This window comes from Sceloporus occidentalis, unplaced genomic scaffold (assembly GCF_023333645.1).
Source record: "Sceloporus occidentalis isolate IW3139 unplaced genomic scaffold, rSceOcc1.0.p SCAF_8, whole genome shotgun sequence".
NCBI classification, from domain to species: domain Eukaryota; kingdom Metazoa; phylum Chordata; class Lepidosauria; order Squamata; family Phrynosomatidae; genus Sceloporus; species Sceloporus occidentalis.
In genome coordinates, this window is record NW_028316988.1 from 19545755 (window position 1) to 19566622 (window position 20868).

Genomic DNA, 20868 nt, shown 5'->3' on the forward strand with positions numbered 1-20868 from the left:
CCAGCTGAACAGTCTCTAATGAGCGTCTTGGTCGGGCTGGAGCGCTGATGAAAAGCTGTGATGTGGATTTCATGGGGTGGGGAGGTGTATGTGTGCACAGTCAAAGCCGTACTTTGTCTTCCTTTTGGAAAAAAAAGAGCCCCTCTCCCTTGCTTCCCCTCTTCTTTGTCCTTCTCCCTCTGGCCCTGCACTTCTCAGTCGTTGGAGGACGGGGGAGATAATGGGGCATGGCTATTATCCCCCCACAGCACAGCAGCGGCACACAGCCATCCGTCCCGACCCCTCCCTGGCCTTTTGGATTCCACGTCCAGCCTATCCGAGCCGCATGCAGACGAAAGAGCAGAGAGAAGAGGCCAGCTTTGGCCTCCTGTGAAAGGAAGGGGGTGGCAGGAAATAAAGAAAGGGTTTGTTTGTTAGAGGGGAGTCATTGTATTCTTTCAGGGACAAAGCCAAGCTCTTTTCAATCCCGACGGTAGTTTCTTCTTAGAGCGTTCAGACACCAGCTCTCCATGCTTACCCCTCTTTTCTCCATCACTCCCTTCATCAACCCAATCCCAATTCTTTGCCACTCCAGTAGAGCATTTGCTACCAATGCCTTCTCAGAGTTTTTGCAGGGAAGTTTCCAAGTTTGAGCCAGAACTGTTCCTGGCAGGGCAGTTTTCAGGTTTGATCCAGAGTTAGTCTCCTTTGCAGGGCAGTTTTCAAGTTTGTTCCACAGCTGGCCTTCTTTGCAGGGCAGTTTTCAACTTTGATCCAGAGTTGGTCTCCTTTGCAGAACAGTTTTCAAGTTTGATCCAGAGTTAGTCTCCTTCGCAGAACAGTTTTCAAGTTTGATCCAGAGTTAGTCTCCTTTGCAGAACAGTTTTCAAGTTTGAGCCAAAGTTGGTCTCCTTTGCAGAACAGTTTTCAAGTTTGATCCAGAGTTGGTCTCCTTTGCAGAACAGTTTTCAAGTTTGATCCAGAGTTAGTCTCCTTTGGAGAACAGTTTTCAAGTTTGATCCAGAGTTAGTCTCCTTTGCAGAACAGTTTTCAAGTTTGATCCACAGCTGGCCTCCTTTGCAGAACAGTTTTCAAGTTTGAGCCAAAGTTGGTCTCCTTTCCAGGGCAGTTTTCAATTTTGATCCAGAGTTGGTCTCCTTTCCAGGGCAGTTTTCAATTTTGATCCAGAGTTGGTCTCCTACCCTTCTCTGGGAGTCAGGGTGCATCTACTGTTGAAATAGCACACTTTGACACGACTTTAAGTGTTTGTAGCTCCATGCTATGGAATTCTAGGGTTTGTAGTTGAATTACATCTCTCAGCCCTTGCCAGCAAAGCTAGTGGGGTTTTCATTTTGCTCCTCCCAGCAAAAGATATTTCCAGTATCGCTCAGTTCAAGGTACAGTCAGCCCTATGAATCAATGGATTTTTTTATCCACAGTTGGAAAATATTTTTAAAATTTATACATTCCAAAAAGCAAACATTCGTTTTGCCATTATATATAAAGGACACCATTTCACTATCTCATTCTATTTAATGGGACTTGAGCATCCACAGATTTTGTTATCCACAAGGGGTTCTGGAACCAAACCCCAGTGGATACCACCATACAGTATTAAAATTTAAGATTGCTAAAGAGAGAACTGTTCCCTAAAATAAGTTCTGTAACCCACACTCCACCCACTTTCAGTATGCCCCATTCCTTACTGGTTTCTCTGAGAAATTCAACCCTCACCATGAAAAATGTGCACCCCACCCCACCCCACCCCACCCCCATATACACTAAGTTCCCTTTGATCTCTTGATGTGCGTAACACAGTGCTGAATTCATTGCAGGAACATAGGAAAGCTGCCTTATACTGAGTCAGGCATTGATCTGTCTCTCCCACTGACAGTCAATTGTCTGCTAGAATTTTAAATGTGAGGGTCTTTCCCACTCCTATCTGCAGATACCAAAGATTGCTCCATAAAGCATATGTTTTACATTTGAGCTATGGTGCTTGCTTTCAAACACAACTGGTTTCCCACCATGGTAATCCAGATGCAAAGTTAGCAGGCCCTTTCCCCAGATTATGTTACTGTCATTCATTTCAGCTTTAATAAAAAAGAGAAAAGCAAGATATAATTTTTTAAAATAAATTAATAGTTTCTAGCTCTATTGTACTGTCAGTGGCACTTTCTATCTACTTGTAGGAGTAAAGAAAAGAAGGATTAGATAACTGCTAGGGTATCTGTTGGCTAGTAGTTCTTGGGCTCCCTTGGCTGATCCAGCATTGTCCGTTGTCATTCTTGTTCTGCAGCAAGGCTGAACCATGGAAATGATTACCATGATTTTTCTATGCCTTGCTACGCTTCTGATGTTTGATATGTATTCAACTCTAGGTTTTTCTGGTCCGCACTGTGAGACCGATATTGATGAATGTAACCCAGACCCATGCCATTATGGGACCTGCCAGGATGGCATTGCCACCTTCACATGCCTCTGTGAGCCTGGCTATACCGGCCACCGCTGTGACATTAATATCAATGAGTGCCAAAGTCAGCCATGCAAAAATGGAGGAACTTGCCAAGACAGGAACAATGCTTACAATTGCCTCTGCCTCAAAGGAACAACAGGTAAGGATTGCTCAAACTTCCTACCCAAGGAAGCTGTAGGACAGCAGCTTTGCCTATACGTTTTTGGCCACCTATGGATCCAGAAATCAAGTCCAAGGAGGTGTTTGTAAAAGTCTAAGTGAGAAAATGCCCAAAACAAGAACATAGTTAGATATGCCATGTAAAATAAATTCTGGGATCTGTAAAAATGTCCCTGGTTGCATAAACTTTGATTCTGCACAATCTGATTGTGGTCTTGCTAGCCATCAATTACTCAAGAGATTGGTCAGGGCACTGAAATTTTGTCTCCTCAACTCCTGGAAACTTTGTTTTCTTAATACTCTGACAGTTGATACATAACTTCCTACCATGTATTTGCATCTGAAGTGCTAGAAACAGGAATAAAAGCTTACTATCATAGAATCATAGAATTGGTGGAGACTCCAAGGGCTGTCCAGTCCAACCCACTGCCATACAGGAATTACACAGTCAAAGGACTCCCGAAAGATAATTTTGATGAAACTGTTTTCTGTGACCACTATTCTTATTTGTGTTGTTTTACTTGCACCTCCAAAAAACTGCAGCATAAACATACTGCAGCCATTTGGAGAGGAAGACAACGACAGGTTGTTTGTCTTCAGCCTTTTTGTTTTGAATGATTTGTTTTGGAATGAAACTAATTCCAAAATCTGTTCATTATTATTTGGGAAAAGGCTCTTTGGGGCAGGGAGCAGAAAGAAGAGCCTCCCCCCAAATAAGCCCACCTTGAGTGTCATTGGATTCATGCATGCTTTCTATCCCTTGCTTGTTTTTTAATCTTTGCTTCTTCTTCCTTTTGGAAGGACCCAATTGTGAAATCAACCTGGACGACTGTGCCAGTAACCCTTGTGACTATGGCAAATGCATAGACAAAATCAATGGCTACGAATGCGCATGTGAGCCAGGATACACAGGTAAGAAAGCAATGGGGAGGACAGCCTGGGAATGACAAACTGCAGTCTGGAAGATGGGCTATGCTGACAAGCAAAGATTCCTGTGAAACTCAGGGAGATTGAAACCATTGCCATACTTCTGATTCCTTTCTAACAGGGAGAATGTGTAACGTTAACATTGACGAGTGTGCCAGCAACCCTTGCCACAATGGTGGTACCTGCAGGGATAACATCAATGGCTTCACATGTGTCTGCCCAGAAGGCTACCATGATACCACGTGCCTTTCAGAAGTGAATGAATGCAACAGCAACCCTTGCATTCATGGGAGGTGCAACGATGGACTGAATGGGTAAGTCTCTGGAAGTTGTAAGCTGGTGACAGGGGAGGGAGAGAATCTGGGGTTTAGTTTCTCAAGCCAGACCAGAGTTTAGTAGAAGAATGCCAAAGGGACCTTCTAACCTGGTTCAGTCTAGGGGAAAGGGTGGCATTAAGTTCATGTCCCAAACAAGCCCAGAGAAACTGCCCCCATTTTTACACTTGTAGCACTGTGCTTTCTGCTCCATGCATTCATATGGTTTTTAAAAGGTGAAAGGCCTTCTCTGTTGGTGGTTTTAACTATTTCTGTAAAGAGATTAGGTGAGCTCCCAGTGTCGGGCGTTCCTGCCATCCTCTACAGATCTACTGTATATGCCCACACATTGGGTGATTATTTTCTTGGTGTGGTAACATTGCAAGTTAGTTACCCTAGTTTTAACGAGTTGCTTTTAATGGCTTTTAAAAATTCTGTTGTTCCTAAATGGTGGGGTTTATTCTATCCGTTTTTATTGTCAACTGCTTTGAGAACTGCATAGAAAGAGCATATCGTTTGCATGCAAAAGGTTCCAGGTTCAGTACTGAGATGGTGCTAAGAAAAACTACACTCCTATAAGATTAAACCAAGGATAATCAACTGCAGGGAGTGGGGGCATTTTACGCTCCGGGTTCCTCCAGGGACTGTTTGGTCTGCCAAAAATTAAAAACAACCACAAAACAAAAGCAGAAGTGTCTGGATGTCTATTTCTTTTCTTTTTAAAAAAAGGTTAAAAAGGTTAAACAATGCAGGGGAGGGATGTAATCCATTAGAAAAGTGAATTGCTCCTCAAGTCATGACATGCATATTTTTCTGTTTCTTAACAAAAGGTACATATGTGATTGTGACCCAGGCTGGAGTGGGACCAACTGCGACATCAACAACAACGAATGCGAATCTAACCCTTGCATGAATGGCGGCACCTGTAAGGATATGGTCAGTGGCTACATCTGCACCTGTCGAGAAGGATTCAGCGGTAAGCGCTTTGAGAGACATGGATCCTTTCTAAGCCATAGTAATCACACAGACTAAGAAGCTTGACTGATCCACGCGACTTTTAAAAATACCATTACATGAATTCCTAGCATCACCAGTTTCAAAAATCCTGGAAGGCTGATGTGGGAATGAACTCTACTTCATCCTCTAGACAGGACAGAGTTATATGGGCCTGAAGGGTTGACACTGTGGTTCACCTTCTTTCTAGGTCCCAACTGTCAGACGAACATCAATGAATGTGCTTCCAACCCGTGCCTCAACCAAGGAACCTGCATTGATGATGTGGCTCGGTACCAATGCAATTGCCTTCCACCTTACACTGGTAAGAGAACAGCACCAGATTCTTGGTTCAAAGAATGCAGCTTCCATCCTGAGTTAATGAATGAAATGCAAGCAAGATGCCTGAGAGGGGTTGTGAAGGAACAGATTGTGTTCCTTGTTTCTTCCTGTTGTTGGAAACAGAACGGAACCCTGGCTTGTGGTTTTTATATACAGAATGCTGAAGGCCACAGAAATGACATTAGGTATTCCTTTTCTCTATCTGTCTCATCTCATATGCACACATACACACAACACATGTGTACATGCACAGGTGTATTCACAAGTACAGTGCTTTGCTTGCTCTATCATGGGGCATTTCATTCCTTCCTTTTGAAACTACAAAACCCAGAATGCTTTTATTGACACTTAGTGAATGTTGCTCCCTGACATTTTGGCCACCATAAATGTTAAGAGGGGCTTACCATAAAGTAGGAAAAAAGCTTTCCAGAATGTAGGATTTTGTGCCCTTCATCCCAGATTTTCACAGAGGAACATTAGGGGAGGATAAACTTTGGTGTCCAGAGCCAGCATTTTGAAGTAACAAGTGAACATAATTACTTATAATGAATTGTGGTTTGGTTTGTTTGCTTATTAACTTATTTTAATGCAGAAGGGCAAAGTTATGTTTCAAGGTAGTAAGTAGGAATGAAGTTACTTTATTGGTGTAATAAGTAGCATTTTCTAGAATGTATTGGATTTACAGATTGAGTCTCCCTTATCTGAAAAGTTTGGGGCTAGAGGTGTTTTGGATTTTGGATTTTGGAATGCCTGTATTTGCATTTACTTACATAATGAGAAATCTTGGAGATGGGAGCCAAGTCTAAACACAAAAGTCATTTATGGTTCATTGGCTCCTTAAGCACATAGCCTGAAGTTGATTTTATACAAGATTTTAAAATAGTTTTGTGCATGAAATAAAGTTTGTGCTTATTGAACCATCAGAAAACAAAGGCATCGCTATCTCAACACCCATGAGAAAGTTGGAATACTTTTTGGATTTTGAATTCTGGATAAAGGAGACTCAACCGTGAAAGGGCATTTGAAAAGACTTTTCATACACCTGCCCCAAGTGACAACCAATGCAATAAGTTAACACAAATTATCCTCCGTTTTTAACAGTATAGCTCTCCCTTTCCAAAACTACAACAAATAATGGGAATAGATAACTTTTTAAAGAATAACTTTCCAGGTTCCAACTGGAAAAGGGGTTCTTCTTCCGCCCTGTTTCCCAGCACTGTTGTTTTAGAAAACACTCTTGAATAAACCGGTTCTTCTTCTTCTTTTGGACCTGTTCCTCTTTTGCAAATAACTGTTTGCCCCCTCGACTGCTCTTTTGGAAAAATGTACGTCGGATCACCTGCATAACAGGCCGAAAGTTTCACAGGGGTAGGAATTTCTGCTGAGGCAATTCCTCTCTGCCAGTTTCCTGCTTCCTCTTGCTACACAAAATGGCAACCTGTGCACAATTGGAGGAAGCTGTGACTTCTTTCCTGCCTTCGCTGGTTGCGTTGGAAACAGACCGGGAAAGTGGTGTGTGTGTGTGGGTCAGAGTTGTAGGTACTGAAAAACAGAAAAGGCATTTAGGTGATAACTGGCTGACAAGGAAGATAACATTATGCACAGAATAGTGGTTTTGTAAACAGGAAAAACTTCTGTACAAAGGGGCAGAGAGTGGGGAAGAGCAGCAGAAGTTAAGCCGCACTTTCATCTTTCAAAAAATGTCTTTTCCTCCCTCTTTCTCTCTCTCTTTCTCTCTCTTTGGTCAACCTCATTAATTCTAAAATGTAAGCATGCAACCTTGCCTTTTCAGAAAACTTTGCCTTTCCAAAAACGATCCTCTTGGCATAGAAAAGTTTCTTCTCCCCCAAAAGGAAATGTTTTGGAAAGAATCCAAGGTGGCCCAAGCCACTTCCAGAAAGAGGAAAAGATGCAAAAGAAATAGGGTGGGGAAGGGAGGAAGGTCCGCTTGCTATACATAATCCAAAAGGCTATTATGAAATCTGTTGTAGAGTAGGTTGGACTTTTTTCTCCTCCCCGCACAGACCAACAGAGGAAAGGTTACACCATGGTTACACACACATAGGAGCATCACTAGGCATGCAGGGGTGGGGTGTAGCATTTGCCTTCATTTCTTTGAAATGCTGGCGCTCAGTGGAAGAGATGGTATGAATGAGGCAAGGCTCAGTGGAAGGAGAAAGGAGAGGCGTCAGGGTTTTTAAAGCAATTAAAAAAAATTAAAATGTAAATTTTAATTTTTTAATTATTTTTAAATTCTCTCTAGCAATGTCACATCTTACCAAAATTTCACTTTAAACACATTTATGTACATGTAAATAAATTTAGGCTGTGCATATGATACATTTGGCCCTCCTTATCCACAAATTTTTTTAATCCACGGATTCAAGTATCCAAAACTTCTTGGGTAGCAGGATAAACACGAAAGTAGGCACAGAGACATATCCATTCCATGTGCTGGGTTCCTGCTGCCGTTTTGGCCACAACCAAATGTCTGAGCTCTTTGATTTTGTCTTTTGAATTACAGGACCCACCTGTAGGGAGGTCTTGGCACCTTGTGCAGACGGCCCCTGTAAGAATGGGGGCGAGTGCAGAGAGTCAGAGGACTACGAAAGCTTCTTGTGTGCATGCCCTTCAGGTTGGCAAGGTAGGATGTTCTTCCACGGCTTCTATAACAGGGACGGGCAACTTCTTGAGGGACAGGAGTCAATCCCACCCACCCTTTTCCCCATCAAGCCCAAATACCTCCACATCCTCTGTAGTCCTTGTTAAAATGGCAAGAGGAGGCTATGCCATGTCACTTGCTGTTGCCAGTTTGAGAAGGACTGCAGAGAAAAATGGAAGCTTTCGCATGGGTTCTGGAATGCTGATGGGTTTGTGTATCTTCGGGCATTTTGGCGGGCATTCCTGTGCTTTTGTGCAAAAATTGCCTAAGACTTGTGCAAACGTGAAATTGAAGGGTTTCACGGCTGGCATCCATAGATTAAGATTATTGGTTTGGGCTAGTTAACTATTTGACTTGCTCCATGTTCCATCATGGTTATTCTTTAAAAACTGCCATTATCGTTCATTTGGACCTGCACTATTAATGTTCAGCAGGTATATGGTATGTATAGATTGAAATGACTCTGGGTCTCAGCTTCAAATATTGTCAGTCTCAATCTCTCTGCACCCCTTTCCAAAAAAACCCTCAATGCAACCAAGAAACAAGTGTCAGTTTTTCCCCCTTGACTCCAAGTAAAGACACATTTTGCGGGTTCCAGATATCACACTCTCCCACTGCAGTTGATTGATTTATTGCATCAAGCGACAACCACTAACTAGGTCCTGGTTCACCCAGGATACACCTGGCTTCCTGCAGACCTTTTGTTCTGTGGTTAGCAGTTAAATTTCCCTGTATTTTTTTCCCTTTTCAAATAGTCTTTGCTCATAATAGCTCCCTGCAAATTATTTCCCTATCCCAGAGGTAAAATAACTTTCTGAATATTGTTGGACTGCAACTCTCATCAAGCTTAGGCAACACAGCTAGTGTTGAGGGATGATAGGAGTTGCATCCCAACAATACCATGAGGGCCACAAGATGTCAATCACTATCATATTGTCTGCTCATTTTTTATGTTTTAATCTGTGTTGTCTGCCTATGGCTTTTAATCTTGAATGTGATATGTTTCCTCTGCTATTTTAAAATGTGCTCTGTGTGTTTAAATGTCATTATTATCTGCACTGAGAATAACTTAAATTTGGGCGAGAAATGTTTGAAAAAATGACTAGGAAAAGAAATATGATAAAAGGCAGATGACACAGAGAGGAATTTTTGCACATTGGCAAGTAAGATTTGTTCAAATGTACTTCTCAGGGCAAACCTGTGAGATTGACATCAACGAATGTGTGAAGAATCCCTGTTGGAATGGCGCCACTTGTCAGAATACAAATGGAAGCTACCGATGCGTCTGTAGACCTGGCTTCACCGGCCACAGCTGTGAAATGGACATTGATGACTGCCAGCCCAGTAAGTGCTCAAAGCGGGAATAGAAATACTGGGTTGCTGTGCTAGATTTAGATATTGCAAAGTAGCTCCTTGCCACAAAAAGCAAATGGACACTGTACAGAGCAGAGGAATCATGTGGGTCCTTCAGAGTCTGTTTGATGGCAATTCTCAGCAGCCCTTTGCCAGTATAGTCAAGGATCAGGAATTCTGGGAGTTGCGGTCCAGCAATAACTGAAGGGCTGTACAATTCCCAGCCTTGAATAGAAGAGGTTTAACTCTGCATTAAACATGAACTTGGGTTTGCACCTCCAGGCAGCAGATCATATTTTAGTAGTTCTCAACCAGTGGTACCACAGTGTTATGCTGTTGTTATTCATACAGCATCATCAGTGTACATGGCCCTTTACAAAAATAAAGCAATAAAATAGACAGGCATGGCAAACATGTACAATCTAACTCAACACTTCTTAACCAATGTTCCCTGGAACTCATTTTCTGCAAGAGGTTGGTAAGAATTCCATGAGAGATAGAATAATTTTTTACAGCAGGCCCTTGCTATTCACTGGGGTTTGATTTTAGTCCCTCACCAAATCTCAGGGTTACTTTGGAGGGTACCATGATAATGTAACTGGGATCAGACTGGTGTAGTGTAGACGCAGTCCAGGAAGGCATAAAAATACTCTTTTACAGTACCAATAAGGCAAATGTCTTACTACCTTTGGAGAGGTCCAGCTTGCTCCAGAAATCCATACAGGGCTTTATTTCCCAGGTGTTGTGTCAATCTTGAATGCAAGCCCACCTTAAAGCCCTCTTCCCTCTCTCCCTCCAGATCCATGCCACAATGGTGGCTCCTGCTCCGATGGCATCAACACCTTTTTCTGTGACTGCCTAGCTGGCTTTCAGGGCCCCAAGTGTGAGGAAGATATTGACGAATGTGCCAGCAACCCCTGCAAGAATGGAGCCAACTGTACAGACTGTGTCAATAGCTACACTTGTACCTGCCCTTCCGGCTTCAGCGGGATCCACTGTGAGCACAACACACCAGACTGCACAGAAAGGTAAGCCTCAACCTGAAAGAGATTGGACTAGTTGAAACGCATTTGGATGTAATTCGGGCTCTCTGTACACGCGTAGGTATGTGTGTGCACACTCTTGGTTAAAGAGAAGCAAAGTTCTGTGCTATTGTCTGTTTAAATTATGTTATTTGCAAAAGTTAACTTGTTTTTGCAGAACTTATTCAGCTTCTGAGAATGGGGCAAGGGAGTTATTACTCCAGTGCAGGGATGACCCTACCCACAAGGCACCCAGAATGGAGACTTCTTCTCAATATTCTTGGTCCTTGTGCAAGGAACTGATTTTTCCTCTTTTGCCCCCTCCTTCCTCAGCTCCTGCTTCAATGGTGGGACCTGCGTGGATGGCATCAATACATTCACCTGTGTGTGCCCCCCGGGCTTCACAGGCATCTACTGTGAGCATGATATCAATGAGTGTGACTCCAAGCCTTGTTTTAATGGTGGCACTTGCCAGGACAGCTATGGGACATACAAGTGCACTTGTCCTCAGGGCTACACAGGACTCAATTGCCAGGTAAGGGAAGGACAACCTGGTGGCTGACAGTTCTTTCCATGCTACAGTTCTGCACATAACCTCTTAATCCAAAATATGCTCAATTTTTCCCTCTCATTAGTTTGACTTTCCATTTTACATTACAAGTTGATTCTCCCTTATTCAGAATTCCGAAATCCAAAATATTCCAAAAAACTTTTCTTATCTGACTTGGTTTTTTAAAATTATTTTCTTGTCTTTCTTCCCATAAGAAGCTTTTGTATGCTTTCCCCTGTGTCCACAGAACCTTGTGCGTTGGTGTGACTCTTCCCCATGCAAAAACAGAGGGAAGTGCTGGCAGATCGCTAACCTGTATCGGTGCGAATGCACCAGCGGCTGGACAGGCCTCTACTGCGATGTTCCCAATGTCTCTTGTGATGTGGCTGCTCAGCAACAAGGTGGGTCCCAATCTGGCTTTCACAGTTTCCTTGCTTATTCTAGGCTGGCCCATCTCCAGAGGATGAGTGATGCTTGGGCAGGGAGGTGGAAAGAGTTAAATCTGTGTTCCAGAGTCATTTATGAAATCCAGACTAGGGGCAATGTCTGTATGTGATATCCCAATCCTGACTGAGGATGAGTGGTCTCAGAACTGGAGTCTTGGCTGCCTCTTGCAGATGCCAGCTGTTGAACATTTAACAAACCTTGGCCAACTTCTCGGTCAAGTAAATGTGCCAGGAGCAAAAACTTTGGAAAGTTACTTTTGGAAACTACATTTCCCAGATTCCCCTAGCAAGTGTGGGCATTGGCCATCTTTTGAACTGCAGCTGCTCAAATTTCCCCAATGCCTGTGCTATATAAGTTTATTTCTGTGGTAACTGTTGGATTCTGTATGTTATAGTCCCCAGAAGTAAACTTTAGAAACTCTGTTCAGGAGGCCAACCCCTGAATATTTGTACCAGATCTGAAGCTTCATATAACCTGCCATTTTATTTATTTGTTTCCCATAATTAGGTGTTCTCAGTTCTGGTTGTGAAAAGCTTTATTACAAATCCAGGCTCATTTCTTTCTTACTATGTTGCAAATGTGCATGCTCCCATACACAGGATCCCTGTTACTCATATTTGATACTCATATCTCTCTTTGGTCCTTGCAGGTGTTGATGTAGCCCACCTCTGTCGGAACTCAGGCATCTGCATGGATAGAGGCAACACTCACTTCTGCCACTGTCAGGCTGGCTACACAGGCAGTTACTGTGAAGAGCAAGTGGATGAATGCTCCCCAAACCCATGTCAGAATGGGGCCACGTGCACCGACTATCTGGGAGGTTATTCATGTGAGGTATGGTGGTTGCATATAAGAGTGGTCAGACCTAGGGCTTGTCGTCTACATTACCTATTAAACCCCAAATTCCCCCTAGGCTGCCTGTGTGCTGCTTACATTATGCAGCCCTCAAATCCAAAACCAGGTCTGGGCTGTTAACATAATCTCTGGACCCGATTTGAGGTCTCCACCCCTTGTACTGCATTAAAAATACTTACATTTTGTTCCATGTTTTTTGCAATGATAGCTAACTTTTCACTCATGGTCCCTGCAAGATGTCTGGCACTGCCACTGTAGGCACAAGTCACCCTGAGATCAGGACAAGGTGCCCAGCATTGATGCCATGGCTGGGCACCATGTTCTGACCTCAGCAGCTGTGCCGGGCAACAAATAGGGACAGCATGAGAGGACAGTTGCCTCTTGTTGCTGGGAAGAAACCCACAAGATAAGGGATGAATTCAGGGAAAATTGGGCGCCAGAATACTCCAGAAGCAGCTCAGAGTATTCTGACAAGAGCAGATGGGTCCCAAGGGAAACAGAGCAGGCAAACTTATACAAGTGACTTTTCATTTCAAAGATTTTTGGGCTTGCCCAAATAAACACCAGTTATTTGATAGAGCTGGAGCAAGGATGTGGAGGTGGGCAGTGTGCTGTAAGATGGTAAGATTGTGGAAGGAGGAAAGGATGAGTGGCCATAGAACTCCCCCTTTCATCTTCAGGAGAAGGAAGAAGCAATGTCAGTGGCACCTTGAATGCCAGATTCTTGAGAGCAGTGGTGGGCAAATTGTGGCCTGGGTCTGAATGTACACACACACACACAACACAGATGTGGTTTTGTGACCCTTCCAGGCTGTTCCCTTTCTGAAGGGTGAAATTGCCTCTCCTTTGAAGCCTCCAAGCAGTTTACTTTCTAAATAGGTTGCAGACCCCCTCTGCACTGTGTAGGATTTAAGAAATACCAAAGCCATACAAGGACTTCTGCCCACTTTTGGCCACTTTGGTGGTGGTGTTAGTGGGATTGTTTCTTGCCATTTTAGGCAGTCTGAGAAAACTGGGCCAAGGGCCCACTTACACTGCTTTGTAGAAACCCTACAAAGAGAGGTACAGCTTCCTGTCTCTTTTCAGTCTTTTGGCTGGATCTGTAAACAGAGGACAGTCTGGCTCCTACGTTTATTATGCAGCAGATAGAGACAAACCCTTTGCAAGAAGGTCCGTTCTGTTTCTCAGGCGTTTCTCCATGGAGGACTTCAATGCAAGCCAAATCCTCCTGTAGTATAATGACCAAATTGCAACTAGGAGTTTATCTTTGCCTTGATTTAATTGCAGTCAGATTGCCTTGAGTGTTACAGTTCTTATTCTGTGGAGCCGCGTAATCACTTGAAGGCAAACAACAAAGACAAATCAGTCACAAGAATTTTCGTGTGTATTCAGATATGGATTGGTTTCCTTGCAAGCCTTGTGGCGATCACGTTAAAGCCAGACCGATATGTTTGAGCATAACATAGACTGCAATAGAAAAACTTTGGGTATATTCCACTTTGCAGATATAGACTTACTGTAGCTGACATTATTTTTTTGTTTGTTTGTTTCTGTTTCTTAGGTATTTGGTTTCTTTTGTTGCCTGTAATTTTTATTTTCATTATGCGGCTCATTCCTTGATGGATATTCATATGAAAACGCTGTGTAGATGTGCAGTTATATATTCAGGAAAAAATATAGTGAAACTTTTATATATATATATATATATATATACACACACACACACACACACACACACACACACACACACCCATATACCATTTTAAAAAAAGTATATGCTTCAGAGTATACCATCCTCCAAAGCTTGCTTGCTAATTCCCTCTATATGTGCAGCTTCTTCTTATAAATGCTAAACAAATAATCCCCTAGAGATACTGATCTCTTGCTTCTCTCATAGATCAGTTATATGTACTCTGTGCAAGAGCAGAAATTGCATATGTTTATCTGTTTGTATTACATGTGTGTTGCTATTTAAACATTTTTATTGTAAAGTTGCCTTGTAAGAATTTGCTATAAAAGAGAGGGTAGAATTAGAAGACTCGGGGAAGTTACTTTTCGGATTATAACTGCCATCCTTCCAGCATAGATACTGGCCAGTGTTACAGTCCAAGAAAGAGCTCTAGAAATAAATTGTTGTTGTTGTTGTTGTAATGAAACCTATACTGTCCTTTTCTAGTGTGTTGCTGGCTATCATGGAGTGAATTGCTCAGAGGAGATCAACGAATGCCTATCCCATCCCTGTCAAAATGGCGGAACTTGTATTGATCTCATCAATACCTACAAATGCTCCTGTCCCCGAGGAACTCAAGGTAAATAAATGAAGCTTAGCTGGGCAGAGAGCCCAAGAGCGGAGGTGTCTGGGATAGGGATGTTGCTTTTTGTGGCATATAACCCAGGAACAGGGGGAGATTCTGCAGTTGGTCAGTTGGTCTTGTTTCCAGAGAGGAAGAGCTAATTACAGCTTTGAAATCATCTGGAGGACTGAAGGCTGAGAACTACTAGTCTAGATACAATGGTTCCCAAACTTTGGTCCTCCAGATGTTTTGGATTTCAGTGTCCATAATTCATGGCTGTTGGCCAAGTTGGTTGGGGCTTCTGGAAGCCAAAGTCCAAAACACCTGGAGGAATCACTGAGGGATATCAATGCAGGCATATCAGTGCAATTTCTTGGCCATGTGGTCAAAAGGCAATAGAAGACAGATGGCAACATTTCAACTCCATTAGCAGCAGAAACGTAATTTGGGTTGCTGCATCTGGAGGTCTGCAGGTATGAGGTGGGGAAGGGGACTGGGAAGGAAAGCAGAGATCTTCCTGTAGGTAGTATGAAGGAGATGTCACTTTATGAAGTCCAAGAGAGCTATGCCATGGGACCTCTTCGGGATGTTTTCAGCACGGAAGGACAGTGAGAGTCTGTCTCCATCTAGTGGTAAAAGTTTGGCCAGAAAGATCTTACTAATTTGTCAACTAGGAATTCCATTGCCTTAAGACATAGCAGTTAAAGTGGTATCAAACTGCATTATTTCTGCAGTCTAGATGCAGCTTGCATGGGGACCAGGGCCCAATATTTTCCCCCAGGCCCCTTTCCCCCAGGTGATAAACCTCAAAATAAGCTCAAACACCTCCATTTTTTTCTGCAGTACCTCTCAAAATGGTGATAGGAAGTGACATTTGGTCATTTTGTGACCAAAGGTATCTGGGCATAGTATTGAGGCTCTGAGGTGCTTGTGTGGGTGGACAGGGCATTTTCATGTGTTCCCATGCATTTTCAGTGCTTTCTTTTTGGTTTGGAGCAATAAGAGAAGTGTATTTGTAGCTATCTTTCATTTCATTTTACTGATAAAGGCTGTATAGCCCTAGAATTTGTCCTCATGTACATTCAAGTGATTTCTGACTTTTGGCAACTCTAAGTCCATAGAGTTTTCTGGGGCAGAGAGAGTTGACTTGCCAAAGATCACCCAGTGGGTTTTCATGGCCAAATGGGGTATCCAACCCTAATCTCCAGAGTCATAGTCCAACACTCAAAACACTACACAGAATGGGGAAAGTGTATGGCCCATGAGACCTGTCTGTAACCTTCCCTTCTCCCAACTGCAGGGGTGCACTGTGAGATCAACGTGGACGACTGCAGTCCTTCTTCCGATCCCAACACTTTGACCCCAAAGTGTTTCAACAATGGCAAATGCATTGACCGGGTGGGTGGCTACAGCTGCCTTTGCTTGCCAGGCTTTGTTGGGGAGCGCTGTGAAGGGGACGTGAACGAGTGCCTCTCCAACCCTTGCGACATGCGAGGGACCCAGAACTGTGTGCAGCGCGTTAATGACTATGAGTGCGAGTGCCGTCCAGGCTACACTGGTGAGTACCATGGCCCTCATTACTCATATCTTCCTACAAGGCAGGGGTTTGGTCTGGATGGCCCTTGTTATGGGGAGAAAGCAAGGGGGTTTCCAGATTGTACAATCCAAGCTCGTTGCCCACTGTTCTTAGTTGGGCAGCTTAAGCCAAAAATTGTCTCAGATTTAAAGCATTAGTGCAGGGGTTCCCAACCTCTTTGACTCACAGAGCCCTTATTTTTATGGTGGAGTCCCTAAGAGGACCGTATGTCTTACAAGTGAATGGTGTTTAGTAGTATATATAATAATATATTCTTATTCTCTAATTTCATTCAATCTTTATTTCTTTCATTTTACTGGAGCTGCTGTGGAGCACCTGGGAAGTGCACATGAAACCCTAAGTGCTCCTTGGAGCACAAGTTGGGAACCCCTACATTACTTTATTCTCCTAGCTATAAATTAATATTTGGAATTTAATAATAAGAATAAGAATAAGAATAAGAATAGGATTTATTTATATACTGCCCAGTCACTGGGAATCCAAGCGGTTTACAACAGAGGGGATAATAATTGTCACTCTTTTACATTTGGAGGCCTCTGATAATGTGAGCTACTAAATACATATAGCCCTGTTTCCAAGTCTTATATAAGTCTTCACCTTTGTATAATATTAATTGTTGGTGTGTGCCTTCAAGTCATTTCTCACTCATGGCAACCCTAAGGTGAACCTATAATGAAGTTTTTTGGGGCTGAAACAGTATGACTCACCCAATGTCACCCAGTGGATTTCTGTAGCCAAGCTGGGAATTGAACCCTGGTATCCAGAGTTGTAGTCCAAAACTCAAGCCACTACACCACCCTGGCTCTTCGTATAACAAGGATGAGCAAATGTATGTGAGGAGCAGGAGATGGAGGCCTTTTCCCTTTAGGCTCCGTGACACAGTGTCAGGTGTTACATCCCAGAGTCACTGAATGTGGCATACAGTTTCAGTTTTCTGCTGAAAACATTTGGTTTTCTTTAACTTGAGATGGGTATTTTTGGAAGAGTCAAGGGGAGCATTGGTATATCCTGGGGGACCTCAAGGGCCAGCTCTTGGTATAACAGGATCCAGGATGTGAAATCTGCCCTAATTTGTGGCACTGAAAGAGAGGAGAGATGTAAAGTGTTATCAAGCCAAAACTCCACCTTGATGTGGCTCCAGAAATGTTCACAGGGCAGCCTCACAAGGCCATTGTTACACCCTAAGCTTCTTTCTTTTCGCCGACAGGACGGCGATGCGAGACCGTTGTGGATGGCTGTCGCAACAAGCCCTGCAAGAACGGTGGGACCTGCGCAGTTGCCAGCAACACACAGCATGGCTACATCTGCAGATGTCCACCTGTAAGGATGGGGCTTTTGGTGTTGTTGGGGGTTGTGGTGGGGCAAAGGATAGCAAGAATGCAAGAGGAAGGTTAGGCTGCTGCTAAACTAATTTGTATTCCCTTTATCAACTCCATTCAACACTCCTCAGTAAGGAGAAATGTGACAGAGGTGTTTGAAAACTAGGCATAATGTGGAAACTTGTAGAGAGGACGTTCTTCTCCCTTGATATTAAAGGCGAATGGTGGGAGATAAACCAGGCAAGATAACGTATTGTTGACCAGAAGATCACCCAAAAAGAAAGAAGTTCTATTGTGTTCCCTTTCTTTGACGGTCTTTCAACAGAGACTGGATGGCCATCTTTTTGGAGTGCTTTAATTAAATATATTCCTACATTATAGTGGGATGGATTACATGGCCTTTGCAGTCCCTTCCAATTTTGCAGATGCCCTAAAAAGCTCTAAAACACCCCACTGTTTTGGAGTGTTCACCTTGAACATTGAACCCATCCCCAAAGACTAGAAAGTGGCTTATAATTCATGTGGCAGAAAGGGCTTTTAATTGGATTGACTTTATCTTTTGCATTATGTTCTACCTGCATTTGGTACAGCAGGCCTGCCATATTGGCAGGCTAGCCATCTGTGGACTTGAATGTCCACAGATTGCCCTGACCCATCAATATCAATGGTGATGCATGGACAGTAATAGGGCTTGAGCATGCTTGTTTTTTCTGGAACCAAATCCTCCACGAATGGGAAAGACACAGTGTATTGTTATATCTTTGGTGTTTTTAACAGAAGTGTTGTTTAATTGTTGTTTTTCAAAACTTCTGCACAAATAATTTCTAACTGCACCTTGTTTTTGATTGGATGCAAACTACCTTGGATCCTACAGAAGGAGAGAAGTGAGATATAAAATGAGTAAATAAATGAATAATAAAATTCTTTCATTCTCAGGGCTGGGACGGTGCCACATGTGAGAATGACTTGCGCAGCTGTGGAACCCTGCGGTGCCTGAATGGTGGGACATGTATTTCCCTCCAGAAGAGCTCTAAGTGCATGTGCACTCCAGGCTTCACGGGTCCAGAGTGCCAGTTCCCTTCCAACAGTCCTTGCCACTCCAGCCCCTGCTACAACCGGGGCACCTGCCAGTTCTCCAAGGAGCCTCCCCATTATCGATGCATCTGTCCCACCAATTTCAATGGGCTCAACTGCCACTTCCTGGACTATAGCTTCCCTGGGGGCATCGGCCGGGACATCCCCCCACCTCCCTTGGAGGAGAAGTGTGAGATCCCTGGTTGCCCCAGTCATGCTGGCAACAAGATATGCGATGCCAAGTGCAACAACCATGCCTGCGGCTGGGACGGAGGGGACTGCTCACTCAACTTCAATGACCCCTGGAAGAACTGCTCTCAGTCCCTGCAGTGTTGGAAATACTTCAATGATGGGAAGTGTGACGCTCAGTGCAACAACACCGGGTGCCTTTTTGATGGCTTCGATTGCCAGAAGGTCGAAGGGCAATGCAAGTAAGTCCCTGCTGCCTCTACATTGCTGCACTTGGGTGAAAAGCAAACACTGGGCATAATTTGCATGTATTCACTCAGTTTTTTTCCTTTACTTTCTGTGGCTTAAGGCTGTCATGTTCTCAAGGTGGTTCTGGTCCTATTTGAGAGAAAGGAAGAAAATAAATAAGAGTGATTGTAGAAAAAGATGGGAATGCTTAGTGGGGGAAATGGTGTAGAGATGGTGCTCCTTATAGGAATACTCTTGAGCTAGTACCATAGTGCAGTATGACGAAGAAGCCACATTACAACTTCTTCTTCTTGTTAATTGCCATCAAGTTCACTTCAACTTACAGCAACCTATGAATGAGAGACCTCCAAGTCTCCCTGTAATCAGCTACCTTCCCTGCTCAGGTCTTGCAAATTCAGGGGAGCCATGGCTTCTTTGATTGAGTCTCTTCCTCTGTAGTGCAGTTTTTATCTTTTCCTATTGCCTTCCATTTTACCAAGTATTTCTGTCTTTTCCAATGAGTACAGTGGGCCCGAGAGCCGGTGTGATGGTTTGATAATTGGAGTATGACTCTGGAGACCCAGGGTTTGATTCCCAGCTTGGCCATGAAAGCCACTGGATGATCTTGGGCAAATCACACTCTCTCAGTTCAAGGGAAGGCAAAAGCAAACCCTCTCTGAACAAATCTTGCCAAGAAAACCCCATTATAGGTTTGCTTTAGGGTCCCCATAAGTCGTAAATGACTTGAAGGCACACAGCAGCAAACAGTGGGCCCCCACTGTATTGATGGGCTAGCTGTCTGAGGGTTCAAGCGCCCGCAGTTGCACCTGCAGATTGCCAGACCTCATCTTTTTAGCAGTCCATGGTATCTGTAGAACTGTCTTCTAACATACCTTTCATATTGAAGGTTGCAGACACCTGTTGTGATTGTTTCCCTTCCTCTTTCTCTCCCCACTTGCTTAGCCCTCTGTACGACCAGTACTGCAAGGACCACTTTTCCGATGGACACTGCGATCAAGGATGTAACAATGCTGAGTGTGAATGGGATGGTCTGGATTGTGCTAACAACGTGCCTGAGAAGCTTGCAGATGGAACCCTGGTAGTGGTGGTGCTGACCACTCCAGAGATCCTGAAGAACAATTCCTTCAACTTCCTGCGGGAACTCAGCCGCATCCTACACACCAACGTGGTCTTTAAAAAGAATGACAAGGGTGAATACATGATCTTCCCCTATTATGGGAATCCAGAGGAACTGAAGAAGCACCATATCAAGAGGTCAGCTGACAGCTGGCCAGATGTGTCCGATGTGGTCTTGAGAATGAAGGCATCTCTCTACTCAAGGGTCAGCGGAAGGCAAAGAAGAGAGCTGGGCCAGTTGGACGTCTGCGGGTAAGAGAAATTCCTAGGCCTTGCTGGAAAAACTAGCCTCTTGTCCAGTAGGAACAGCAGCAGTAGTTATTCCACACAGCCTGCCCCTTATCCACCTCGGCTGTTTGCTCCATTTTACTTGTCTTAGGCCTTAGGAGCCAATTGTACAGGATACATCTGGAGAGCCTTTTTTCTTGTTCATTCTCAAGCAGTGGAGGACTGATGGAGTTAAAGAGCTTTTCCCCTGTGTCTAGGTTTGGGACAAAGGTGGCTAAGAAAGGAACCCATAGAGTCAGAGGTCCCCATGGAGTCCAAAGTGGTAGGACCCTGAGTTGGCAATTTACTAGTTTCTTGCCTAGTATATAGAGTAGGCCTCTGAATTGCTAGTCATCTGGAGTGGGTGATGCATGAGAAACAAGGTTTTCCATTCCATCAATGTCAGGACAGATCACTCCCATCTTTTTCCTTCTCCTTCCTTATCTTGCAGATCCATCGTTCATCTGGAGATTGACAACCGGCAATGCATCCAGTCCTCTTCTCAGTGTTTCCAAAGTGCCACTGATGTTGCAGCTTTCCTGGGTGCTTTGGCCTCCCTTGGCAACCTGGACATTCCCTACAAAATCGAAGCCGTGAGGAGTACGTTCAACATGCCAAACTGTAGAATAGTAGTGTTGGGGGACCCCCAAGGGAAATTGTATCCCAGTTCCTGTCATTACTTAC

At 43.8% G+C, this 20868-nt stretch overlaps 1 protein-coding gene across 1 annotated transcript in view; it reads left to right on the forward strand.

The window, feature by feature from the left end:
* The window catches only part of NOTCH1 (notch receptor 1), a 93156-nt gene that overhangs the window by 60760 nt on the left and 11528 nt on the right, over positions 1–20868 (forward strand). Inside the window, exons 11-27 of the mRNA XM_089535116.1 lie at positions 2361–2594; positions 3416–3526; positions 3663–3855; positions 4686–4831; positions 5060–5173; positions 7715–7834; positions 9044–9196; positions 10005–10233; positions 10561–10762; positions 11025–11178; positions 11874–12058; positions 14256–14388; positions 15674–15931; positions 17178–17290; positions 18226–18794; positions 19744–20169; positions 20636–20784. Of these exons, the coding sequence (XP_089391242.1) occupies positions 2361–2594; positions 3416–3526; positions 3663–3855; positions 4686–4831; positions 5060–5173; positions 7715–7834; positions 9044–9196; positions 10005–10233; positions 10561–10762; positions 11025–11178; positions 11874–12058; positions 14256–14388; positions 15674–15931; positions 17178–17290; positions 18226–18794; positions 19744–20169; positions 20636–20784 (3489 nt within the window). The remainder of the gene's footprint in view (positions 1–2360; positions 2595–3415; positions 3527–3662; positions 3856–4685; positions 4832–5059; positions 5174–7714; positions 7835–9043; positions 9197–10004; positions 10234–10560; positions 10763–11024; positions 11179–11873; positions 12059–14255; positions 14389–15673; positions 15932–17177; positions 17291–18225; positions 18795–19743; positions 20170–20635; positions 20785–20868) is intronic.